The 26,611-nt window shown below is 42.1% G+C and overlaps 1 protein-coding gene across 3 annotated transcripts in view; it reads right to left on the reverse strand.

Annotated features, from left to right (window-relative positions):
* Positions 1 to 2,983: 2,983 nt before the first annotated feature.
* The window catches only part of col5a1 (procollagen, type V, alpha 1), a 69,055-nt gene continuing 45,427 nt past the window's right edge, over positions 2,984 to 26,611 (reverse strand). The window contains exons 26-67 of one of the 3 annotated variants that reach the window (XM_041058272.1): positions 25,649 to 25,693; positions 25,361 to 25,414; positions 24,435 to 24,479; positions 24,009 to 24,062; positions 22,262 to 22,369; positions 21,289 to 21,342; positions 20,861 to 20,914; positions 20,068 to 20,112; positions 19,814 to 19,867; positions 19,683 to 19,727; positions 19,525 to 19,578; positions 19,370 to 19,423; positions 19,222 to 19,275; positions 18,563 to 18,670; positions 18,304 to 18,393; positions 17,730 to 17,783; positions 17,419 to 17,437; positions 17,330 to 17,355; positions 17,124 to 17,231; positions 15,885 to 15,938; positions 15,688 to 15,741; positions 15,446 to 15,553; positions 15,299 to 15,352; positions 15,055 to 15,162; positions 12,901 to 12,954; positions 12,556 to 12,663; positions 12,339 to 12,392; positions 12,182 to 12,235; positions 12,012 to 12,065; positions 11,851 to 11,904; positions 11,646 to 11,753; positions 11,396 to 11,449; positions 11,221 to 11,274; positions 10,851 to 10,958; positions 10,501 to 10,554; positions 10,360 to 10,395; positions 10,189 to 10,242; positions 9,770 to 10,037; positions 8,533 to 8,645; positions 6,837 to 6,905; positions 4,121 to 4,354; positions 2,984 to 3,965 (exon numbers count right to left, since the gene is read on the reverse strand). In XM_041058272.1, the coding sequence (XP_040914206.1) occupies positions 3,819 to 3,965; positions 4,121 to 4,354; positions 6,837 to 6,905; positions 8,533 to 8,645; positions 9,770 to 10,037; positions 10,189 to 10,242; positions 10,360 to 10,395; positions 10,501 to 10,554; positions 10,851 to 10,958; positions 11,221 to 11,274; positions 11,396 to 11,449; positions 11,646 to 11,753; positions 11,851 to 11,904; positions 12,012 to 12,065; positions 12,182 to 12,235; positions 12,339 to 12,392; positions 12,556 to 12,663; positions 12,901 to 12,954; positions 15,055 to 15,162; positions 15,299 to 15,352; positions 15,446 to 15,553; positions 15,688 to 15,741; positions 15,885 to 15,938; positions 17,124 to 17,231; positions 17,330 to 17,355; positions 17,419 to 17,437; positions 17,730 to 17,783; positions 18,304 to 18,393; positions 18,563 to 18,670; positions 19,222 to 19,275; positions 19,370 to 19,423; positions 19,525 to 19,578; positions 19,683 to 19,727; positions 19,814 to 19,867; positions 20,068 to 20,112; positions 20,861 to 20,914; positions 21,289 to 21,342; positions 22,262 to 22,369; positions 24,009 to 24,062; positions 24,435 to 24,479; positions 25,361 to 25,414; positions 25,649 to 25,693 (3,180 nt within the window). In that variant the 3' untranslated portion in view covers positions 2,984 to 3,818. Of the gene's footprint in view, positions 3,966 to 4,120; positions 4,355 to 6,702; positions 6,772 to 6,836; positions 6,906 to 8,532; positions 8,646 to 9,769; positions 10,038 to 10,188; positions 10,243 to 10,359; positions 10,396 to 10,500; positions 10,555 to 10,850; positions 10,959 to 11,220; positions 11,275 to 11,395; positions 11,450 to 11,645; positions 11,754 to 11,850; positions 11,905 to 12,011; positions 12,066 to 12,181; positions 12,236 to 12,338; positions 12,393 to 12,555; positions 12,664 to 12,900; positions 12,955 to 15,054; positions 15,163 to 15,298; positions 15,353 to 15,445; positions 15,554 to 15,687; positions 15,742 to 15,884; positions 15,939 to 17,123; positions 17,232 to 17,329; positions 17,438 to 17,729; positions 17,784 to 18,303; positions 18,394 to 18,562; positions 18,671 to 19,221; positions 19,276 to 19,369; positions 19,424 to 19,524; positions 19,579 to 19,682; positions 19,728 to 19,813; positions 19,868 to 20,067; positions 20,113 to 20,860; positions 20,915 to 21,288; positions 21,343 to 22,261; positions 22,370 to 24,008; positions 24,063 to 24,434; positions 24,480 to 25,360; positions 25,415 to 25,648; positions 25,694 to 26,611 lie in introns of all 3 variants that reach the window. The other 2 variants (XM_041058270.1, XM_041058269.1) reach the window with 2 other exon arrangements.

A 26,611-nucleotide genomic window follows, 5' to 3' on the forward strand; every position in this document is an offset into this window, starting at 1 on the left:
TAAAATTCCTAGAGTGCTGCTTTGCACCCAGCACATTTGCATCTCCCAAAGTGACCTCCTCATACACCCTAAACCTCACTACATCCTGACTCTGCTCTTCTATAAATGTTCCACAAGCTTAACACTTGGGTGCCGGTTTAGTCTTTTGACACATGACCTGTTGTGATAATTGCTAAAGCTAAATCCCTACCTGTTTTTTTTTTTTCCTCCATCTCATCCTCAACCCACTTTGATGCCCCACTTATCACCACTGCCATTGTAAGTAGTTCTGTGTTTAGATGAGGAATTAACTTTTCGCTCTGGTTTCTGCTTTTCTCACCCAGGATGCTGTCTCAGTAGAATCCTTGCATTCTGATCATCCTAAATCCATCCTGTAAACACTGCATTAAATATTGATCATGGTATCATGCACAACTTTTTTTTTTTTTTCTTTGCTGTGCTAGGCTTAATGCGCACGGTGCAAGGTTTTCTCCTAATGAGACACTTGAAGTGCTGGAAGTCATCTTCACCACCACCGATTTGATCAAAGCTTTAAAAAATTAAAGTAAAAATGACAGATTATTGAAATCAGTGGTGCATGGGAGGGTTAAGCACATTTCTTTAATGACCACTGAGGAAACCTTGCATGAAATACACACAGTGATTGATGAATACACATTTTTCTGGTTTATCATAATGTACTGCTGGCCAAAAAAAACAAAAACAAAAAAAAGAGCCTAAAGTGATAGAAGTACATACATTAGCTGTCCATAAAATGCCTCGCCAGGATGATTCTTTAAGTAGTCTTTGTTGGAGGCATCAGCAAGCAGCAATACATGTCTGATCACGAGATGCAGCCTTGGACCTTCTTCCCTGTGGCGTATCTGTGGAGCTAGAATTCTTTAACATTATTAAATCACTACAGTGAAATTAATAGTAGCCTTACCTTACCTGTGCAGCTTAAACAAACATCCACTCATTTATTTAGCGTTTAAATAGTCCAAATCCAACACACATTCTCTCTCTCTCTTTCTCTCTCACACACACACACACACAGCCCAGATGCTGTAAACATGAAAACATCTGTCTGTTTAAATGGATGTGGCCAAACGCATTCTGAAAGGCTCCATCGAAAGGAGGCATTTCCAGCTCATACATGTGGTAAATTAAAGACCTTTTGACAGTAGCTCTTGTTTTCCTGTGTGCATGTAAAGAGGGGGCCTCTTACACTTACACTATGGTATCATTTAACATTTATTTTTTTATTTTAAATAATACAATAAATATACTACAAACGAACATTGGCTTTGGTAGAGTTACAAGTTCATCATTTTCTCTCCACTTCACAATTGTGGACATGACCTTTCTTTTATTCATCTGTTGCATTGAAAAAAACTGATGTATCCTGATGAATAAAACGTGGACTGGAGATCATGTCAGTCTACAAAATTATAACAACAAGAGAAAAAACTTTACAATTTCATGCATACAGATAGGTTTTAATGCTTCAAAAGACATACAAGAGTGGATGGCCACAGTAAACTTGAATTTATTGACATAAAAACCAATATATCTTCTATCCTCTTATCCTTACACAGGTTTGACAAGACTGTGAAAACAAATAGACAGACAAACGGAAAATCTACAAAATAAAACAAAAACAAAACGAAACAATGGCAGCATTACTGCTGGTTCTGGAAATTTACAAAAAATTTTCTTGTCCTTTTTTATTGAGAGGAAAGTGTTAAATTTGGGTGTACTGCATCACAATAGAAAAAATAAAGCCAAAGATCTACAAGCGTATTGAGTTACCTTAACAGAAATGGTTCAAGTCACATATTTGAAGATTTAAAAAAAAAAAAAAAAAAGGAAACAAAACAAACTTATGTATGAAGGGCTGTGAATTCTGTGGTAGATACTAGTGGTCATAAGCATAGAGAGTGCATAGTTTGAACAAAGAGCATAATTACATTAAGGGAAAAAATAGTAGACCAACAAGCAATTATTTATGATGCTGCATGAGCAAATACTTTTCATCTGGCTTATTTGATGACCTGCTTCTACTGTGGTTAAATCAAGGAAAAGTACTTTTCAAGTTGTTTCCCAAACAAGAAAAAAAAAAAAAAAAAAAAAATTCAAGCCACTTAAAGCTAAATATATGTGTGATAACCTTTGGTGGAAGGGTTTAGGGTTTCATACATTGGACCATATCCCTTTGGAAGCTTTGGCCCAATCACAGCATTTCCACTTCTCAACTCCATCAGTTTGATGTGGCACAGATGATCCAACAGCAAGAGCCAAAATGCAGCGTCTTAGAGCAATGATATGCAAAGCCAACAGCGCCATCTCAGTTTCCTTTTGTTATTCCAACATTTGGTACAAGTGTCAGACACATTTCTGATCTGTGCGGTCCGCCGAAGCAGGAGATAACATACGCCGCCATGCTGCACTGATCTGTGTGTGGATATGTAGGGAAACGGCATGCAAACACCACCGCTGGACATTTAAAAGAAAACAAAAAAGAAAGAAAGAAAAAAAGAAACAAAAACAAACAAAAAAACAAAATGGATGCAGCAAAGATCCACCTGTGTCAGATGTGGTGGGTAAGAGAGTCAGGGGGCTGCTGGTGATGGAATATTATCACCACAAATTTTCCTTTCATTCAAACAACACAAACTAGAAAAATACATAGCACCACAGAAGAGAGAAAATAGCACCTAGGTTTCGATTTCTTTGTGTTTTCATTAAAATGTGACATCATCTCCCATTGCATAGTCAGACAGATGAGTATTTCAGGAAAAAAAAAAAAGAAGCTGTTTATTAAGTTAATGATATTGCCACCAAGGTAGGTGTTCTGTTCAGCGGGAACAAAAGGAGGAATGTATTATTTTTTGTTATGCAAATCAACTGTCACGTAATATCACAGAGCTTGTTTTCGTCTTTTATTTCCATTCCGTTCTTAAATTACAACAAGATGTGCTCCACAACTGCAACAAGACAGGACTTCCCAATTTGTTTTTTTTTTTGTTTGTTTTTTTTTTTTCAATTTACAAGTCGAATTTCCTCACTGTCGATATTTCTACAATTTAGATGTTATCCCTGTATCCATCATCTCCTACCTCACAATTAATAAAGTCACATGCATGTTTTGAAGCCAGAAGCAATAAACATTACCAGGAAAAATATACAGAATGTACTTACAAACATAAAAATTATTTATATATATTTATATATATAAGATCCATTCCAAGAGAATGGGGAGACAATTATGCACAAACAAAAGCTCCTGTAGTGAGTGAGCAAACAAAACCAACAAAAGACAAGTGGAAAAAAAAGCCAGGGAGATGAGGGAAAACATGAGATCAGGACTAAAGAAGAGAAAAGAGCCAAATCAGATGGAGTCCATGGCAAATGCTGCGACCGTCTGGAACGGCTGCAGCTCTCAGGGTCGCCTTCGTTGTTTGGGACAAAACCGTCTAAATCAAGTGTGATGACATGGGGCGAGGTGTGTGTGTGTGTCTGTGTGTTTTTGTGTAGGTGTGTCTGTGTTGTGTGGGTGTGTGTGTGTTGTATAGGAGGCAGGATCTGACATCCAGTTTCAAAACTTGCATGTGATGGAGAAGGCACACTGAGGTTTCAAGGTTATTTCGTTTTCCTTTATTCCTAAAGAATTTCACGGAATTCTCAACTTGATTTCATTTTACTCATACTTGTTGCTTTATGGAAAAAAAAGTTACTTTTTTACAAATAGAATTGTCCTATTATTTTTCAATAGTTTTTTTTTTCTGAGAAAACAAAAATATGCTTTTTTTTTTTCTCCATTTGCTCAGTGAACAGTCTTAGCCGATGAAACAGACAGGGCCCACTTCAAATCCAAACTTCTGCGTGGAACCGCCAAAGTCGTTGAACATGATGTCCACAAATGGCACCTGTTCCACCTTTGGTGTGTTGATCTCAAGTACTGTCTTTTCATAGCCCTTTTTCAACTGAGAGAAGACACAGCAGGAAGGGGGGAAAAAAACATTTTTTAGAAATAAAAACATCTCACTCTTTTGACTACAAAGACCACAGAAACATAATTTCCTGTTCATCAAAGGAGCCCCACCAGCCGCCCACAGACGCACACGTCTCTTTGACTTACCGCACAGCCATCGACCAGGGCGCGGATGTAAGGATTGTTATCGTAAGACATCTCCTCGTCGTTGGAGCCCAGGAAGCGGATGGCCTTGTCGTAGTTGTCCTGCTCCTGGTCGTGCCAGGCCACCGACTGGTAGCAGTTGTAAGTCATGTTCTGTCTGGCTGCTGCGCTCAGCAACCGCAAGAAAGTCATCTGGACCACTCCGATTGGGTTGCCCTCAGCATCCACGTAGGAGAGCTGCAAAAAAAAAAAAAAAAGAAAGCAGATGAAGTTGTGCATCACAAACTTAACACCCACAGAAGGGACTGAGTAAACCGAGGGGACGGATATCCTGAAGATACTGAAAAGATTTACTGCAGTGTCTTTCTCTTGGGAGTCATTTTGAATGAATTTATGACTAGTAATTTGTTTTCCTGTTTTACTGCTGTGTTGGGATTTCAAGAACGTGTTTCCTATTGACAGTGTTTGAAGAAGGAGACGTCATCCTGGGACACACAACATATATATATATATATATATACTGCCATGATCTGTGATGGCCCAGACTAAACTAACAGAACTTTAGGTAGGAAATACAGCACAGGGTTTTGATCTGATCATTAAAGGATAACATTGGTGCTATTCTATATTTTTCTTATTATTATTCCATGAAAAGATCAAAACCAGCAAGGCTAGAGTTCCTCTCTAATACTCTGACTGAAGATATCTGTATATCTTTAAAACCAGCTCACAAATATATAGCTGTCATTTTTAAAAAGGCTCAGTAATTCCCTAAAAGTAACGTGTGCAAATTTATGCTAATGTCTCCAGGGGAAAGATAAGTGTGGACCACAGTCCACATTGCTTAGAAAGTGGATCAGGTGATATTATATAGAGCCGAGGAAGGGTGCAGAATATTTCCAAGGCCTAATGCCTGTAAGCTGTACAGATGTGCAAGGCTTAATGTGGAAAAATCTGCCTTCAAAGTGCAAAAAAATAGGCATTACTAAACACCTAATTTGATTCTTGATTATGTAATTATGTAAAATATAGAACCAATATGAGCAAATTCTGGTAAAATCATTCAAATTTAATTATCGTAATAGGAAATATGTTGCAGTAATATGTTAATTTCCTGGTAATTAACCTATAATTAACCTAGAATATTTTTCTTTTTGAGCTTATGTTACGGAAAACTGAGCTACATCCCATTAAACTGCTTATGGCGCTCAGCAGTCCTGACTGATAAGACAGCAGGTCTGTTAACCAGTCACAGTTCGGTTTCAATGTCCGTAAGTGACTATCGGCATACCAACCATCAGGAATCCATTAGATCCACACCGTTGCTTCGTCTTTCAGACAAACGGAGACTTACTGAGAGTAGAGCGCATGCAGCATCCATGCCATGCAGCCAGAGCAGCAAACCGTCTGAGTCTGGATGTGTTCTTTCACGACTTGTTCTTGTACATAAGCAAACATTCACTCACACACACACACAAACCTCAGCACACATGCATATGCAGACCCAGAGTACCGACACTCAAACTTGGTATAAACAGAAGGAGCTAAACATCTTCTGCATCTATCTGTGCAACAATTAAGTGCCAGTGATTGCTTTAATTAGCTAATTGATCACAAGGTATAAACAATTAAGACTTTGTTCTGTAATTTATGTCTGAGTGTCGGCACTGTGGCTCGAATCAGAAACCCCTCTGAAGTTTTCATCCTCACAGTAGCTGGGTAGTCCCATGCTTTTCTCATTTACCCCACCAGTCTTCACCCCCCCCGCCCCGCACAGCGTGTGGATCCAGCCCGACATCACTGGAGAAACATTACCTCTTTATCATCACAGCCGCATGTCAACAGTGACTGAGTACCCAGAAGCCCCTGGGTGGTGACTGAGTGCCTGACCTGTTTGACTCAGAGCAACTCTGCCAGATTTAAGTGGTGTTTAAAGGGAGACAGAGGGAATGTGAGTGCAGCTGAACGGCTGCAGCAGAGTGGGAATGACACTTATCTTTCCCCCCTTGTGGAGGATAGATGACGTGCTGAGGCAGGAACGTGTTGAGATCCACAACTAAAGAAAATCGGATGTGTAAGAAAGAGAGGTGTAAATTGATGTATTCACTCTTGGCTGATTTTATAGTGTGGACAAAAACACCTGTCTGTGGATATAACAATGCTTCTTGAGTCATGGAAGTGTTGAGGCACACAGTCACTCTTAGAAGATGCTCTCTTAATGTAGCAGAGGTGTGGCAGAGTGGATAATACAGTCAGGAATGTCTGCAGTAAAAAGGCAGTATATTGTTTTCTATTTATCAAACACCATTAGGTGTCAAATCTGTTGCCTCTGCACGGGTCAAATCCTGCCTGCATGGCCCACAAACCCCTCCTCCATTTCCTCTTGAGAGCATCATCTATGTTGCTGGACTGAAGGTGAGTGCAGCTCGTGCTGAATCATGCACCACAATGATATAACAACCAAACAAGCAAGGTGCCAGTGCATATACATACTTTGTAGGGCAGAACCAGAACCATGCAGAGCCTCAGGCACACAGAGTCCAGGCCTCAGCCAAGACTCCGGGACCACAGGCAGGGCCACTTACCAGGGAACCTCTCTTGTAGTGACTATACCATGTGCCTGGCGAGTCTTTGGGCCATTTTGCCATTTTGCTCTGTAAAATATAAGAGGCGTTCAGGGAAGGGAAAAAGACTTGGACAAGTCCGGAGTCTCGCTTACCAGTTTACCACGTTTGAATTCACTGAACCAGGAGCCGGGATTCTCCTTTACCCAGGATGTGAGCCTAGCCTGGGGGCATGGATCAACAGAGGCAGAGCAGGAGGAGGAAAAAACAGCAGTGTTAAAGAAAGGAAACAGATCTAACAGAAACACATCCCCACTTTTTTTTCTCTCCCCTCTTTCTCCTCCTGTTTGTCCTCTGTGGAGTCTTCCAGACCTGAAACAGTATTCAGTGAGATCAACCAGAGCAACCGGACCAGGGCAGTAGATTTTAGTAAGCCATTATGCCATTTTGTACAGTACAAACTGTGGCTGGCAGCTAATTGCTGCTGAAAAATTCATGAGTACACAGTGATTAATTAAGAAATGATCGCCTGCAAGGAGCTCTTATACCGCGGCCTCTAGTCCTGCTGTTCAGCGTTAGTGCTGTGCAGCCATGGTGCACTAACTTTGTTATGCCATTAAAAGCTGTGAATTGGCCAACAGGGCACAGCGCTAATGGTCTCAGGCATGACAATGATGAATTTCCCTATAATTAGATAGCAGGGTTTGATATGGAACTGTCATCAATAGCTTAATGCCTTAATGAATGATGGGCCGGAGATCACGTATCGTTGGGAGATGGCATACATTAGACCCATGCTGCCTTGAAGGTGACTCTTAGTTGTTTGCACCGGGCTGGACTGAGCAGAGGGAGGAAATATATCCTTGCAGTGACTTTGACTTTTTCCAGAATCCATGATAGCGTGTCTGGCTTTCTGACTGTGATTCTGTACGGTACATGGACAGTATAACTATGTGCTCTTATAATAACTGTGCCAATCTAAAAACATGTGGGAGTGTTTTCGGTCTCAGTGCAAAGACTGACAGCACAGGCTTTTCTTTTCAGCCCTGACACAAATGAGAGCAGCCCATCACCAGCACGCTATAAAAAGTCTGCTTCATTATTCTAAGCTTAAGCAAACCCCTGCTCCTCTGAGGCTTGGTGAGTGGGATCATTAAAATGGCTGTAGCACTGTGCTATTACACAACCCCCGACTTGTCAAAGACAGTGTTCCCAGTGTTCCACCACTCTGCTACTCTCCTCTTCACTACACACTCATGCATAATGAACCAAAAACCTTCTCAATGTGCCTGTCACCTGCCAAAGGCTTTTTTTTTAACAGGTGATAAAGTTCTTAATGGCATTCCACCTAAAAATGGCACCGAAACAATGGAGTATGGGCGAGTTAGTGTGATTGTGTGTGTTTGAATGAAGGAGTTATCTCCCCACAGTTACTAACCGTCAGAACTAAACTGAGATTTAGCAGGTTTGTAAAATAACTCTGGCCCTCGTGGGAAACGCAGGAAGCCCTGGTGAGTCATCTCCTGCATCTTCTTCATCACAATACACCAGATAATCTCATGGAGGCTAATTATATGGGTACATGAGGAGGTACAACAGAGTTCCTGTTGCAAATAGTGCTGTTTTGAGATGTGCGGGTTATTTATGTTGTACGCATGCCACTTAGTCCCATACGTGAAGAAAAAAAGACAGCTGTTCACCTATCTGCTTTACTGTCAATCAAATCACAAGCAGGAGTCTCAAAATAGTAAAACACTGTTTCTAGCACCTGCCTCAACCTCTCTACTTACTGTATCCTCAACCTGACTGTCTCATGTGTGCGAGTGTTTGTCTACACGTGGACAGACTTACCCCTTCAGACTTCTTATCTGGGAAGATGCAGCTCTCTCCACCTGCTGTGAAGTTGCAGTAAACCTTGAAGGAGTCCCGAGAGCAGCCCTGGTTTGGATCAATCCAGTACTCACCTGAGGAGATGGAGAGAGGGGGAAAGAACAGAAAGACAGAGACAAAGAGTAAAATTGTGGCACATATGATCTGAAGCCTATACTGTTCTCCTCCAGGTAAAGGCAACATCTGGCACTGTATGGCCTGTGCTCCATTATCATACATGTCTCTATATCTACATTATCATTCTGTGTTGAGTTATACGGGGAAAAAGTTAACAAACTCCCCTTTAAATATCATACTGTTGTTTAATATTTGCCTTGCTCAAGGCAAACATATACACAATATACAACACACTCTTAATTGTTTGTGTTTTCTAGTAAATTCAGCATTAAAAGTAGCAGCCCCCCCCCCCCCTCCCCAAGTCTGGGATATTTTAACATCCATCTTTGAAAAGTGAGTCGTGCTGCTGAGGTAGAACATTATACAGAACTGGAAATACTTGCATTAACTATGACGGATTAGCGCTGCTGAAATATCCAAAATGCCGCATGATTCTAGGGCTGCAGCTAATTATTATTTTCAATCTGACAATTATTTTCTCAATCGCTTGGTCTACAAAAAGTTAGAAAAGATTATCTAAAGCCCCTGGGGATGTCATCAAATTGCCTTTTTTTTTTTTTGTCTTACCAACACATTAAAATCTAAATTTATTATCAAATAAGAGAAAGTAAAGCAGCAAATCCTTACAAATGATTGGGTGGAACTGGGGAAAGTTTGGTATATTTGTTTGAAAACTAACTTCAACAGCTGTCGACAAAAAAGTTGCTGATTATTTTTCTGTCAGTTGACTTATCCATTAATCAACCAAGTGTTGCGCCTTTAGTTGATTCTCAAGCACCATTCCATTATGAGCACTCAGTGAGGTTCATTAAATTGCGAATGTGTACTATTTGCAGTGTATCTACATCATATGGGTGTAGAGAGCAGGGACATGGGTTGTGGCTATTAAAGGGAGGCAGGCAGTCACACAATACAGCTCATTCTACCGTAAACATACTATCCGGTAGAATTCTCTTTTCTTCAACATTTCTAGCAAGCCACTGTGTGATAAACACAGTTTCAGTGCAGGGATTAAAAACTGCAGAGAGGGGGGATTAGACAATAAACCTCATGCCTCATTTAGATGCAACGTGATACAAACCATCAGGGAAATCAGGGTGGCAGAGCTGCAGGTCCTTGCAGGTACGAGCAGGGTTGCTCTCTGTGCCCAGCGGGTGCTTCATCTGCTCGATCTCCAGTTTCAGGGAGTTGAGGGAGCCAAAGATTTCCTCCATGCCGTCGTCGTAGTCCTTGTAGTTGGCATCCACGGTTGCATCATCCACCATCTGGCTGGCATCGATGTTCCTACGCGTTCTGCCCTTAATGGGAGCGTGGATGGGGAGTGGGTGGATAACATCGCCAGGAGGGCCCTGTTAAGGAGACATGAAAGGAAAAGACACAAATGCCAGTCAGAGGTAAGGATGGAGATTATGTAAATGTCCATAAAACAAAGAGATAATGACTTACAGAGGATAATATATAAAATGATGATGCACTGAAAAAACTAGTGCATTAACTTACAGGAGGACCAGGAGGTCCAGGTGTACCAGTCTCTCCCTTTGGTCCAGTTTGACCCTAAAGAATACAAATTAAAGGAATGCTTAATATTAAATGTCAAATGATTTTCATGAGTGTCATGAGAAATACTTGTCATTGTTTCTGATGGAATTAAACTTTGTCCAAAACACCTACCGATGATCCTTTAGCTCCCTTGGGACCAGGAGGACCCTAAAGATGCGAAATTGAGCAAGTGATCAATATTAGCTCAGACATTACATGCCACTGAGTTAGACACATTCTGTAGTACAACATATATGATGAGCTTAGTCTTACGGGTAGTCCGGGAGGACCCAGGGGACCAAGTGGACCTGAGGGACCAGCAATACCCTAAAGGAGAAAAGAGACTGTGAATCCATAACTGTTGTGTGACAAGCACTGTTTATTCATGATGTAACCCTATTGACTAGCATGAGGGATATTAACACTGCTGACTACGTTTTGCCTTTGCTAAATTGAAAAAGACCACAATTACAAGGAAGACTATCAATAACCTTCAGTGGGCAGATTGTTGGCATTAGTGGTACTACTCTTCTGCAACACTTACAATCTGTTTTTGTATACAGAATTAAAAATACAATGTGTAGGATTTTTTCTGTGGCTCAAGTGTGATTTGGTTTGCTTACATTGTCTCCTTTGGGACCAGATGCTCCTGGAGGACCAGGAAGACCTCTGTCACCTTTCTCTCCCTGTTCACCTGGGGGTCCGATAAGACCAATAAGACCCGGATGGCCCTGAGGGCAGAGAACAACACACACACACACATATCATCAATACAACAGTCAATAATAAAGCATCACAAACATTAGCCCCATAATATATCTATCTGGCACACCCTCTAATCATTAGGGTAATGATCTGATGGCTGGAGGCAAACAAGAGATCTAATCAATCTGTAAGTAAATAGGTTAATTTGTCTTTGTTACAGTATTTATTGTAGCTTCTGCTCCACATCAAAACATTCAGATCAGTTGAGCAGGTGCTGGAGTGGCTCACCTTTTCTCCTTTGACACCAGAGTCTCCTTTCAAACCAGGTAAACCAGGAGGGCCCTATGAGAGGGATAGCAGTTGAATTCAGTTTCAGATCAGCTGCACTATGTGAAATGCCTCAACAAAAATAAAGTGTATGTGAAATGCCTCAGTTCGAAGGCCAGGATTCGCTTCTACTCACCATCGGTCCTGGAGGTCCATCTGGGCCTGGAGAACCGGGTAAACCTTGCTCTCCCTGCACAGAGATACAGAATTGTACAGTGTTTTTAGCCCCTGTCTCACATGAAAGACAGGCTTCTCTAAATAGCTCCTATGTTCTGCTGCTATCAGAAACTGTTAACGTATACTTGCTATACATCCATTTAACAATATTACGCAACTTCAATATGACTGTGATGACTTGGTGTGAGGGTAAGAAACACTTTACTTACAACTGGGCCAGGGATGCCCCTGAGGCCTTCAGAACCAGGCTTGCCAGGTGATCCTTGAGGACCAACGGGGCCTGTCTTTCCTTGGGGACCTTCCAAACCAGGTTCTCCCTTTCACACCAAAACAGGATACGCATAAACCAGTTCTTGCTCATTTGTTGTGTTTTGACATTGGTGTAAAGACTGTATTACTTGTGGGATGCGTTACCTTTGCTCCCTTCTCTCCTTGTCTTCCCTCAGGTCCTGCTGCTCCAGGGGGGCCCTATTTGAAAAAAACAAAAAACAAAAACATATGTGACAGGTATTAATATTGTAGAATACAAAGACAGAAATCCTTTAGCATTTTTGAAAGCACAGGACAGTACTTACTCGCTTTCCTGGTGGTCCAGAGGGACCAGACTCTCCAGTGGGTCCAGGTGAACCCTAATTTAAAATTTCACAGAGTGAAAATTTCATGAAAATTTAAACACTTTGCAATTTAAATGACAATTCTCATTTTACAGTAATGACACACAGCGCTGTGGAGAAGTGATACTCACAGGCTGACCAGCCTCTCCATCATCTCCCTTGTCACCAGGTGGACCGTCTAACCCCTGCATAAGAATTGAACAGAATCTCAGTCATGATGCATTACATAAAAAAAAAAAAACTGTAAAGAATAGATTTTGCACAATTCATAACTCAAGCCATACGTACAGCGGGACCAGGCTCTCCAGGGGGGCCTGGGTCACCGGGGAAACCACTGGGACCCTGAAAATCAATAAAAGCTGCATTACTTTTTTTTTTTTTTTTTTGGAGATAAGACATTTAGTTTCAGGTCAATATGACCTTCTGTGTAAGGAAAAATAAAGAGACTTTATTGACTTGTCATATAAAGTGTATTTTCTTAAGCTGACGATGGAGTCAAGCTTACTGGGCTGCCTTTAGGACCATCATCTCCAGGGGGACCCTTAGGGCCAGGAGGTCCGGCTGCACCAGCTGGACCAGCCTCTCCCTTTTCTCCTCGTTCCCCTCTTGGACCCTGGAATAATACACAGTTACCAACAATTCTAATTCAGAGACTGGTAGAAAAGAAATGTGGAAAATGGGAAAGGAAACGTCATAGAAAAGTAAACATTATACTTAAGGGTCATTGTACTCATTTGTAGTCTAGCTATTGATCAACAATGATTCATTTTCTTCAGTGGTGTATTAGCATTGGATTTCATTCTTTGTTGGTTCTTATCCTGTAAAAATAGAGAAAACTCAGATGACTCACTGGTGGGCCAACTTCTCCCTGAAGACCTGGCTCTCCTGTTTCACCAGCATCTCCCTGATAAAGAAAAAGAGAGGGAGAGAGGTTGGAGGGGAGAGTGGGAGGAGATATTAGAGGGTGAGAGAGATACATTATCAGAGAGGTGATTTGTTGATCCAACATGGTTCTAAAAATCCCATCATTCACAGCAGCTCTCACTGTCCTGGTGCCCTTGTCACCCAAATGGGGATAGAAAGAGATGACACGAGAGATTTCAATCCATCAAGTGCGGGTAGACTGGGTGGCTGGAGCAAAGAGGGCGGTGACCTCACGGTTCTCCCTGGACCCTACCCATATATCTTGTCCTCTTTCTCTCGCCTTTTTAGATAGCTGCCCTGTTGACTCACCTATACACTGGGCACTATCGTTACTCACTGTCAGATAAGCCTACCATCCTCCCATCTGAGGTTTACTGCAGATGCACTCTGCCACACCTGTTCCAGGGAAAAATATTAGCCCATGTCATGACCGGGAGAGAAGGCACCAATCGATAGCACTGCTCTGCAGAGCCAGTGACAAGCTACGCAGTGATGTGTTACGATAAGCATATCCACATTCTCTCTAGCATGAACAGCTCTGTATTGTGAACATCAGCTGATACACTAAATTAGAGTCTGGCTGTCTTCCAGAACCTCTCTCGCTGCTGTCAAGAAATCCACTCTAAGCAGTTGGTACGCCTGTTTAAAAGCATGACTGATCCTCGTGTATCAGGAGTGTACACTGCTCTTTATGCAATGTTGCATCTGAGAAGCCTTGCACAGCCCATTGACTCCGTCCTTATGACAACCTGCTCATGTCCACCACAGGGATGCTGGGAGAATCTGCTGAGAACAGGGAAACTGAGAGCATGAGAGACAGCTGCTCATCACTGTGATATGAGGGATGTGTTTGCAGAAAAAGCCTGAGCTCAGTTGCTTGCCAGCTCCCTGGGCTGGCTAATAAAATGCCATATCAGCTGAGGCACGATTAGCCAAAAGAGTGCTGTGTTTGTTTGCACAGGAGAAGGACAGGCTATCCTCAGGGAGATTATAAAGGAGCAAAAGGTGATTGTATTGACTGAACCAGATAAAACAAATCACACCATCACGACGGACAGAAAGTGAGCTGAAAGTGCACAGCACTGCAGTCCAGCAGCTGCCAAAGCACGCCTTTCATAATGAAAGAGCAGCAACAAATAAGAGTGGGAGTTGATTTTATGAGAGCTGCCTTTAATAATGCATTTATCATCTTAGAATTTCAAGTACGGTGCCGTTGAGTATTTATTCATACTCTCTCCATTCAGCAATGGCACTGTTGGGGATGGCAGCCTGTCCGTTAGATTTTCTGTGCATCTGTCACTCTGCAGCGAAAGAAAAAATTATCATGTCCCATTTAAAAGGGTATCATATAAATAGCCATGTGAAATATTAATGGCTGCAAAAGCCTTGTAAAGAGGTATCATTCAAAGTCTTTACCACAGAGCGTTCAAACAAACTGCTAGCACACTGAATCTGCTCCTTCCAAAGCGTTATAAAAAACAGTCAGCTGGATAAAAACTGTATTACACCTGTGTCATAGGCAGGTTACAATGAAAAATGTGTCATGTGCCATAGTGGTCATGGGATTCATGACATCAAGTGTACTAGGGGAACTTTGTTGAGTTGTCTACCTCTCTGGAATTCCACATCTAGAGACACTGTGCTCGTTTTTCTGAAACTGTTCCGAAGGTGCCACCAAAAAAGGCTGTAGCAGGATGAACACATTGTTTGCTGAATGAATGATTTTTTGCTGTATGTCTAAACATCTGTTTACTGAAGTGATTAAAATTGTGCATTTAATTTCCTAAAAGACAGAAAAGATTACTATCCAATAAAAAGATGCACAAAACAACATAACTGTTAGAGTTTATGTGATGTTGGAGAAGTCTGTGTTTACACTTACACCAACTAAAGAGGTGGCAGGTGTAAATTAAAAAGACGCACGGCTTCATGCATAAAAGGATCATCAGAATGATGCCTGATGTGCTTACACAAAAACCTCAGCTGCACCAAACCACCCACCGCTGTGCAAGCAGGATCACCTGGACCCATAAAGTTACCAAACAAACGTAATCAAATCAGAAACGGAACGGAGGTTTACCTTTTCTCCAACAGCCCCAGGGTTTCCAATACCACCAGGAGGTCCCTGGGGGCCATCAGCTCCTGGAGGTCCTGAGGGACCTCTGGGACCAGGGGGGCCAGGTGGACCCTACAGGGAAGAGAAGATCCAGTTTAATTTACAAATACTTTTCACCTACATACTGCTTGTAAAGTAATGTATTGAATGGTAACAGAGTCACTCAGAATGTGTGTAAACTTATTGTACTCCTTCGTTAAGCTCTTACCATTTGACCAACGTCTCCAGTTTCACCTTTCTCACCAGGTGGACCAGGCAAGCCCTGAGGAGTGTGCAGAGGTTTTCGTCATCTCATCAGAGTCTTTCTTAGGGATAACATTTAACCACAGTTTATATTTTTCATTGCAATACGCACCTGCAGCCCAACTGGGCCCGGAGGTCCAGGGAATCCTCTTGCTCCTTCATCTCCCTTCTGGCCGAACAGACCTTGCTGACCTCTGGGACCAGGCTCACCATCTGCACCCTGCCCAACGCGACAGATAAAGGGATTTCAATCAGGAGATACATGCAAACGTTGGTGGCACTGTTAGCCAGACAGATACAGTAAGTGAGGCACTGAATGATCTTGAACACACTAAATACAAGCTGGACACTTACAGCAGGACCAGGTGCTCCTACAGGTCCTTGAGGGCCAGTGGGGCCAGGTGGACCCTGCAGAGGAGAAGGAACACATCAAAATGACTATTCAAAAGCCATGTCTTCAGAAGAAAACTGAATCAGCGTCACAATCACAGGAAGTAACACAATGTGAGATAATGACTTGCCTATAATTCTGTAAATAACCAGCAACTTACATGTTCTCCTTTGTCACCCTTGCTTCCTTTCTGGCCTGGCTCTCCAATCTCTCCCTGAGGGATGAAATGATCACAGTGTGAAATGAAAACAGATAAACCTCTCATTTCAAAGTAATACACAAGTGAGAGGGAGATAAAATATGACAATGATTAATTTTAAATTATTATCAAACGCTCCCCAGAACACAAGATGACACGTCAAAGCACAACACAAATTACACTCAACTGTATCCTGCCTTTGAAAAGACTTTTTTTTAAAAGAGATCTGACTATGGATATTTCAATTACATCACTCCGTTTCTGACAAATGGTGACAAATTTAGTTCACATCTGATGGGAGCTTATCATGATGGTTGAGTCACTGGTGCTACTAGCAGCCAAAACAGAATAGATAATTAGTCCCAACTCAACCTGTTTGCACCAGAATTCCCAGAATGAAAAATCTTGCACTGTTCTTTCAAAGCCTCCACATGCTGTGGGTGTTTGCAGAAATAATGCTAAAAACTACCAAAGCCAAAGGCATTTACTTTTGGGTTTGAGTCAGACAATGCTCTTTGTGAGGCAGCATTAGTCTCTTAAATAAATGCCTTGGAGTTGTCCATTCCCTGTGGACAGGACTTATAATGAGAAAGTGTCTGAATGTGTGTAAACATTAGCTTGTGAGATCCTTTTTATCTGCATGGCAAATACCCTCTGTATTCTCTGTGTCCGTCCACACCACAGGGACCATTGTAAGGCCAGTTAAGAACTGAGGCATTCTTCAAAGGATAAGAGATTATCCTCAGAGTATCTCTGTAGCTGATCTTTCTGCAAATGTTTTTAGAGGGGATGAGGAGTTATCCTTGCTTCTGAATACTAAAGGGGTCACTTTCACACATTCTGTCACTGCCACAAAATTGCACCCTCTCCTCTGTCTGTTTCTGCAGAAGGGTACAAAGCAGCAACAAGACAGGTTCGCGTTTTAAAGATCTGGTAATCGATGCAAACTCTGTCAGACAAATTCCCCTTAGAGCGTTTAAGGTCACAGGGAAAGAGACAAGAGGATATCTGGCTTAGATCTCTACTGTAAAGCAGTTTAGTGTATTTGTAAGGTGGTAACTGTGTTAGTACTATATATTAGTGTGTGTGTGTGTGTGTGTGTGTGTGTGTGATGCGGAGTATTAAAAACCTGAAAGCTTCAAAGCAGTTTTACACTTTTCTTTACCTGGACAGGAAAACAACCCCTGAAAAGTAACTCACCTTGTCTCCATCCTCTCCAGGTGGTCCAGGGGGTCCTCCAGGTCCTGGCAGACCCACAGGTCCCTGAATGCCATCTCTTCCAGCTGGGCCTTGAGGTCCTTTCTCTCCCTATAATGTTTTTTTTGTCATAGTACACCATGTTGTCAGCCATGCTAAATTTGCTATTTTTGTGTATATCACAGTAATCAGTAATGTAATGTTCTTACCGGTCCACCTTTCTCTCCAGCAGGGCCTGGAGGTCCCTGGGGTCCAGGACGTCCAGGAAGACCTGTAGGTCCAGCTGGGCCAGCAGGACCACGTTCACCAGGAGAACCCTACAGTACCACCGCACAGCAATATTATCAGTTATCAGAATGACTGAACAAAAATATCAAAGGCATAAAAATGAGGCGAAATCGGTTAGACGGTTATCAAATAGGTTAGACCTCTCTTATGTAAGTAGCAAACCGCACATCATTACAGTTAGTCAGAGCCTGGAACAAGTGAGGGCAGGAACTTAACTATGAAGACAATTCCCAGAGATGGAGACGGAATATGGAAGGTGAGAGCAAGAGTGAGAGAATGAGAGTGACAAACTGAAGATGCGATGCAGTAAATTGTACTCACAGCAGGGCCAGGTGGGCCATGAGGACCCTCATTCCCTTTCAGGCCGTGAGCCCCCTGCAGAACAAAATAAAAAGCAGGATTCAGAAAACAAACACATCTGTTGGGGAAGCACACACCCTGACTAACACTGGACTTCCTACTTTAAACAGGCTCAGCGTGAGATGGAAAGCCTCCTATAGTCCCCAAAGTGGAGGCTGAGAGCAGACGGGAAGGACACTTATTTACCAAAACTGCTGCAAACATCCATTACAACACAAAGGAACAGGTGTACAGCAAAATTTCTGCTATCCTAAAGTTAAATGAAAAGCTGTTTCTGCCAACAAATAAGTGTGGATTGCATAACAACCAGGACAACTTTTTCAAGTTAGACTAAAAAATTAAAAAAACAGCCTAGAGCACACTGTTCCTTTACTGAAGCCCACTCAGGGATCTGATATCACGTCTGATCCTTGAGGTTCACCACAGTCTCACAGAGACTTAATAGCCCAGAACTATTATGCAATAACCAAGCTGTGAAAGATATTAAATTTGTGAAGAACTATTGTACTTAAACGGAGCAGAAGGCAATACTAACCACGGGGCCAGGAAGACCTCTCTCTCCAGGGAAACCTCTTGGCCCAGGAGGGCCATCCTTACCTGCTGGGCCAGCAGGTCCGGGGTCACCCTGTAGATCAGAGCACAAAGATATTAATTCTATATATGCAAAGTTAGGGACTCTGTAGTTGTATGCTCTAAATTATACTTAAATTAGTGTGTTTAAATCAAGTGCTGTACACCTTATGTATTACACTGATGTGTTAAAAAAAGATATTAAACACAGCTTCAGGCTTCACCTTGGCGCCCTCTTTTCCTGCAGCTCCAGGTAGACCCTGCTCGCCAGGTGGGCCTGGGGGTCCAGGGTGGCCCCGATCTCCCATTGGTCCAGTCTCACCTGTTGGTCCCTACAATTGGATGAAAAAAATAAAAATACAAAATGAAACAAAAATAAAATCACGGGCACCACAGCATAAAACCCTGTTGCAGAGGAGGTGTGAAGAAGAGAAACTACAGCAAGGGGATGACAGAAGAAACACTGTGAGCAAAATCAGCAATTTAAATACAAAAAAAAAAAATGTTACAATTTCTCCAGCTATTACCAAACACAGCGTGGGGAAGCTGAGCATTTGCTGTGTGGGAGGCCTACTAGTCATTAAGGCCACATACAGCTCCGTTATCATCAATGTTCTCAGCTGGCATTAGCAGAGCGCCAGGGAGGGAAAGTCTGTTAAACGTTTATGCATAATGGATGAAGAGCCCATTGCTAATATGAACGAGTATAAACAACACTTAAGTCATGGCTCGTGAGATGTAGGTATGGGGGTAGATCGTTTTCTTTGTCAAATAAACAAAATGCTGAGAATGTGTAATGTGGCTTTAATAATGCACATCTTGATGGTGGCCTACAGGTTCCCGTTGTCTCTTTGTGCAGACACGGTCGGTGACTGTGACTCACCTGAGGTCCAACCACACCTGGAGGACCAGGAGGGCCAGTCTTGCCTTGGAATCCCTGTTTATCACAGGAGAAAAAAAAACCAGAGTTGTCAACAACTGATCTGGTGGAAAACCGATGAAGAGCTGAATAATCAGACTAGTTCACTCACAGTCTCTCCTCTCTGTCCAGGATGTCCAGGCAGTCCGTCTTTCCCTGCAGGTCCCTGTATGCAATACACAAACCCAAGAATGTACAGTACAGTACAAACAGAATGACAAAAGACAGGGTGGGTTTATACAGAAAGCTGTGTGAGTTTGGACTTACAGGAGGACCCTTTGGTCCTGGGAAACCTGTTGGTCCCTGAGGCCCTGGCAGACCCTAAAACAAAGCAAATTACTGCTGGTTAATGATCAGTCAGATCTTGTGGAAACATGTTACACGTTATCAGGCTGAAGTGACTCTTGACGTGTGATGGTACGTACCCTCTCACCGGGAGGTCCTGGTGGGCCGTCATTTCCTGAGTTACCCTGAAGAGACAGAAAGAGGGGTGAAATGGTGGACTTGGACAGCAGCTTATGCAGTATAATACCTGGCAGAGAAATATTTTACGCACCTTTGGTCCAGCTTTTCCTGTTGGTCCTCTTGGCCCTCTCTCTCCTCGAGGCCCCTTCAGAAACGAGAAGTGATTGAAATCGGTGAAAGGGTCATATGTGAATTATTCGTGACCTGAAAATGTTGATTATGTTACGTTGATTGTTTATTATTGTCTCAGTTTGGATTCCCCTCAGGGATGGCCAGGATGAACCTTCACTAAGGTGCCAAGCTTGCCATCTGTATATAAGCATGAGTCTGCTGAGTAAGACTAACCGTTGGTCCTCTCTGTCCGCGTGGGCCAGGCTTTCCCGCTGTTCCCTGCGGACACAAAGAACACACACAATGATCAAAGGCACTCACAGCTTTAAGAGGCTTCATCCTCTAGAAGGATGAATCTAATGCCAACAGACAGTAACATTTAAAAGCAGATTTTAACAGAATTGGGCCATTTAGTGCCTCTGAGATTATTTTTAATCATTAATTAGGAACTACCTGTTACAAAATAACCATCAACGTTTATCAACCCTTACATTACGCCCCTTGCTAGCGCTAACAGAAATATTGCAATTACCGTGGCTGCCTACAACTTTAATGAGTAAAACAATTACAACTTTTGTGTGGCTTTTCAGTTTCAAACAAGTACTGTGAAACTACGTTAATGGCACTACTGTCCCTTTCTGTCTGGTGACTTGGTCTCATAAACTTCACAAATGCTTTGTGAAGATGAAAAGCTTTGCGTGCCTTGCTCCACTCATGGTGACAAACCATTACTCTTGCAGGCAAGCTAATGGCCCATCCCTTAAACAAAGAAAATGAAACATTGCTCAAGTACCACAAAGTGATAAACAAGGCTTTTGGTGGTTTGAAATGAGTTGTGTAAGTGGTAATGAAGAAGAAAAGCAATTGTCTTTCTGTTCTTGGTAAAAAATCTTTATTTTAGAGCCATGCAACTTCCCCTAAGTTGATAAATCTGAAGCTGGGACAGGAGCCTGTCTCCAGCACTACAACTGTATTGATCCAACCCTTGTAGGAATGAGAAGAATAATTAGAAGTCTATCTGACATACCCGAGTTCCTTTCTCTCCATTGGCACCAGGGAAACCTTGGAAACCCTGAGATCCCTGTATGTGAGAAAGTCGGTAATTAATCATTTGAGAGACAAACCTTAAATATTATATCCCTAGCTTATTAAATACACGCAGGAGACTGGGTGCACCATAAATAAAAGCAGTGTTTTATTGTTGTCCTGTCAGGAGCTGAGTGCTGACACCAAAAGGCATATTTAAATCCCCGGCTCTTTGATCAGGGAGCTTCAAGCATGTCCGGTTGTCAGACTGTGGCTTTGCCTCAGAGGCTAAAGGATGAACTATCAAAAGTTCAGCAAAGCAGCTTTCACATGCACATTTATGCATTTTTTTTTTTTTTTTTACATTTAGGCCAACTTGTGTCCCTTATCTAATTCTGAAGTTGCTCTTGACTGAAATCAGTGAGTTACCTTTGGTCCTTGTCTTCCTGGGTATCCTGGCAATCCGGGAACTCCAAGTTTACCCTGTGAATCAGACCAGCCAAATTTGTTTTTAGAGTTATGTGAAAGGTACTGTGAACTCCATGTGTAAATGTAAATGTAAATGTAATTCAGTACTGCATGATGCTTTTGATGAAAGCATCAAATACACGAGGCATTTGGTATTAATGTATGAATGAATGTAAATAATTAGAATACTGGTCTTATTCCAGTAGTAAAAACTACATTAAAATATGCACAGGCACCTGTTAAACACAGCTGCATTTATTAGAGCCAGCTCAGTGTTTGAACGCAGAAATGCTGGCTGTTGTGCAGACTCTCGATTAAATATGAAAATGATTCAGCTGCTACCTCATGTGTGATCCAGACACAGACCAGAATCTACATCTGTAATGCTGTGTAAACTGCCATAATGCAGATATTACTTACTGTGGAACACAGCCACAGTTTTCACTCTCAACTTTTTCTGCTTAATGGCTAATGACTTGCCGCATCAGACGTGCCTGAGTTTGTTAGCACAGTCTCAACGATACTCAACATCTGTTCAAGCCAATTTTTAACCTTTAGTGAAGCATCATTATCATTAGCATCATGAAGTTATTTTTCTTTCTTTCACAAAAATGGCTGAAGCATTGTCAGCAACAGCTTGCCCAGTGTTAAATTTAACAAAAAAAAAAGAAGGTTCAGAACTGAATCCATTTTATGCTCCCACTCGTTTCAAGAGCAACGGAAGTGAAAAATCGGTTGCTGTTCAGAGCAGACTGATTGGAAAAACAATTTTACTTGTTAAGCCCTGCTGAGCCATCAACCTAGATCAAACTTGACCGATGATACAAAATACCAAGTGTTTTTTTTCTGCTTTATCTGTCTGTGGAAGATGTCGGCATCTGTGGGATATCAGGATGCCTTAGTTGTAGGAGCCTCACTGGTTAAAGGACCTTACCTTCTCACCAGATGGGCCGAGAGGACCAGCATCTCCTGGGAGACCTGAGCGACCCTTTGGCCCCTCTGGACCATCTTCTCCTCTGGGTCCTGCTGGTCCGAGCTCTCCCTGGAAAGCACAAGCCACAAATATCAGATGCATCCTACTTAAACATAATGCACTGGACTCTTATCGTTAGGTCTGATCACAAATGTATAACTTGAGTTTTATACGTGGACTTATCTTTCATCACTGTCCTTTAAGCTACAAGGTGGAGTTCTCTTTTTTACGGCCATGTTGAGAAATAACAAATATGTTGAATGTATTTTTTTTTCTACATTAAAATCCAAATTGTTTACACTGATGTTTGAGCATGTGTTTTGCACACGCTCATTTACGTCCTCATGCGCTGATCACAACGTTGCTCCATAGCGCCACTAGTGGTCAGAATCTCCAAAGGGATTAAAGGTGTCAAAAACCTCACAACTCTCATGAGAGATGTTTTTATTGGTGTCCTCATTTGACATTAAAAAAGAAATGGTTCACACACAGTCTTATTCATATTCATGTGGGTCCCATGAGGAACGAGATCACAGATTTTTCTTGTTTAGCAAACAAGCCCGTCCATTCTGGGTAATTCACCCAATTTAAAAACTGCTGTGAGTGTAAAGTTGCCTAAACAATCAAGTAAGGCTATTTTCCTTTGCCGCCTGCCCCTCAAAGCAGTTAGCGATCCTATTATGGCTTCTCTCTGTAAATGTGCTCCCCTTCTAGCAGGACACACACTAAATGATAGAATACAAACTCGCTTTGACAAGCAGTCGCTGCTGCAGAGACCCAGTGGCGTGTGAAAGGTATCTCGCTAAAGGCTTGTGTAGAGTTGCGCAAGCGAGTGCGCGCGCACACCCATAGTCAAGAACACATAAAACGACATCAAGCAAACTGCACTTGACTCGCACTTGCAAGCTCATCAAAGAAAACACTTTAAAATGAGCACTCACACACATAGTTTTTGTAGGCATGCTTAAAAATGAGTCATTTAGATTCTAGTCTTCTACAGAGCAGAGGGCCTCCTCAAATCTTTGCTTTCATCTGGATCTGCTACATCTCCAGAGGAAAACAGACTGCAGCCCCATGTCTCTCTCTTGGGCTTGAAGGGGTTTAAAGTGCCATTGATTTCTCCTTCCTTTCTGCGCTTGGCAGCAGACAGCCTGGTCAGGGATTGGGGGTTTGATGTTTGAAGTAAGGACTGGTGCAAGTTGTGTTTCTCACTGTAAAAAGGTGGTTTTCCTATGACTTGACAGTGTAAATCCCTGATGCGCTGTAGAAAAGGAAGCTGTTGCTGGGTAAACCTGTCAAACTTGTGCTTGTCTCTTCAAGTTGTTGAGGTTAAGACCGACTGCAATGTGGCAGAGGGGATAGAAAAGGAATTGGAAACTGCTCACGTAAACACATTCACACGAGCCCACACTGGCAACAGCAACTGGCAACTGGAACAACACCTTATGTTTGCTCATTATCCACAATTCCACAGTAGTGGAGCCCCCGATGGCCCATAGGGGGCTAACGTGACGGAAATAGTTGGTACTTTTACTTAGTTCGAGTAAAGGTGACCCCCAAGAAAACTTGGCTCCAAAAACAATTCAGGGTGCAGAAGTTACAGTTCCCTAATTAGCTGAATTCATTTGATGATGCTTCCTGAATTCAAGATGTGATTAACACACGCGGTTGAGCAAAATATAAACAAAGAAGTCTAAGAAAGCCTTACCCTGTCGCCCTTGATACCCATATCTCCCTTGAAGCCGGGAAAGCCGTCTTCTCCCTAGCAAAAGAAGAGAGGTTAGGATGTAATGAAGGAGAAAGAATTGGATAATACAGATGTTGAAACCATGTATGTTGTATCCATACAAAAACACACACTCAAAGGCAAGTACACACACACACACACACGCAGATACGGAGTCCTGGCAAGACCCCCTGTTGCCATAGAAACTCTTGATTGTGTTTTTTTCTTCTGTACAAGCAAAAGGATTTCATTGAGATTATCATTAGCATGACACATATCATGCATGACCACCACCACTCTCATCATCATCACCATTAATGTTCGGTATAATTCATACAACTAGCACAATTTCAAAGGCTCTTCATTTCACACAGTCACTTTTTTAGCCAACAGTCTGAGCTCTCTTACCTTTTCACCCTTGTTTCCTTTAAGACCGCGAACACCGTCGGCTCCCTGTGATGCAAGAACAGACAGAAGTTACAGACCGATAGGGAGCATATTGGACAAAGGAGGGGGACTGTAGGGGGATTAAGTCCCACTGTGACGGGAGGATATTCACAACCAGTGTGAATGTCTGGCTGCGGTTTTACTAAATTAAGGCTGCGGAGTGACAAAAGTTATTTTGATGTAGTTGATTGTCACTGCTTTTTTTTTTTCCAAATGTGTCAAACAAATGTGCTATGGAGGATACGCCCTGTGATGGAGGAATTAGGATATGCTTTGTCTGCATTTTAGCATATGAAATCCTCACAACTTCCTGTCCTGATCAGTCAAGCAATCGTCTTCCCAGAGAGAGCAGACACTTCAGACTTCGGCCGTGTAACTGGAGCACTGTTAGCTCGGAGTCAGACCACTTGTGTGATCCCCTCTCTCAGTGGACGCTTTAATGATTGGATCAGTCACACCATCTTGCCAAGAATTATTTGATGGGATTTCTTTTGTCATCAGCTACTAATGACACCAAACGAGAAGGGCCGTGAGCCTTGAGCCATTATCAGCCCCTGTGAGAGCTAAATGATGTATGATCAGAAAAGCTGACCTTCCGGTTTTAATCTTTGCATCACAAAGATAGTTTTTATGTCTTTATGTCTTAACAAAAGCAGAGGCCACTGAACCAGTCAATACAATTCTTCTCTGAAGGGAAAGTAACTTAGCAGGAAACTCAGGCTTTTAATTGGTTTGTTTACCAACTTTTTACAAAATAATACTTGGTTGGTTGGACAAACTTTAATGAGATAGTGGGAAACTATTAGCCTGTAACAGCTGTTAAATGCAAAGAACTAGTGGATAATAATATTACTCATGAATTTGTGAATGGATGATGATCAACCTACCTTTACGCCTCGGGGCCCAGGATAACCAATGGGTCCTTGAGGGCCAGCAGGGCCCTGGGGAGAAAGATGTTTGGTGAGAGCTTGTAACACACACACAATTACAGTACACACATGCACCCGCGGTGTAAGTGTTATCTACAGTACATTAATGCAAAATATTTTATGCAAATTTGTGGGAACTAGGACAACGGGAGGAAAAAGAAACTTTGAAAAGCATTAAAAAAAGAAATCAAGAAAAGAACAAATGCAAGCTGCGTAAGTCAGAGAACTGGAAGAAATAAAACGTACCATGTGTCCTTTCTCTCCAGAAGGCCCCTCCTTTCCAGGGTGACCCTGTGAATTATTAAGAGAAATATTATTGCATCTCATTTCAGAATAATTACCACCATAAATACTACAACACCCCCTATTACTGACGGATTAGGCTGTAAAACTACTGGAGAAAGTATCAAACTGGTAAATTGGAATCAGGATCTTTAGAGTTCAATCTCATTTGGGATTTTTATCCTTAATGCACAGTATTATAGAGGCACTACCGGCTATTACTGGGCTCTAAAAGCCAAGACAGCAGTTTTGAGACTTCACAATACATTGCACACATTTTGTGCATGCATGTGCGCACACACACAATGAAGAGGAAACAAAAAAACACACCCACTACACACTTGGATGTCCGGAATCAAAAAAAAAAAAGAGATTGGAAGGAAATTGATTGCATTCTCATGAGACAAAGGAGCTCTGAAAAAGCCTCTGATGGGTTTTTAGTGATGTGAGAGAGGAAGGAGAAGGAAACAGACACTAGAGAGGAACGAAAATGAGGGGCAGGGAGCGACCACAGAGGCTATGAAAGAGAATACTGCGGTTGATGGAAGATGCATTCCCTATCTCTCTTTCCTGTCTTTCACCAAATCCCTAATTTTGCACCATCTCCTTTTGTCTTTTTCTTGCAGAGCAGTTATTCATATTTCACAGCCTCTCTTCTCTTAGGTGCCACCTGGTGCCTTCCAAGACACATCTGCTATTAACGCAGGTGTCTTCTGTGCTGTCTGAGCAGAGATGGGAAGGAGAGTGTTTGCATGTATATGTCCATGTGTAGGCGGGCTGATCCACTGTTACACAGGTGTGGTAATGTGTTCTATCAAACATATGTTTCAGCCAATAATTACCTCAGTATGCTTTGAATGTGTTAAGTGCTTTTCAAACATTAAAATTTGACGTTTTGCTTCGAAGATGGTGTTTCTCACAGTTATG

Source organism: Toxotes jaculatrix, chromosome 16, assembly GCF_017976425.1.
Source record: "Toxotes jaculatrix isolate fToxJac2 chromosome 16, fToxJac2.pri, whole genome shotgun sequence".
NCBI lineage: Eukaryota > Metazoa > Chordata > Actinopteri > Toxotidae > Toxotes > Toxotes jaculatrix.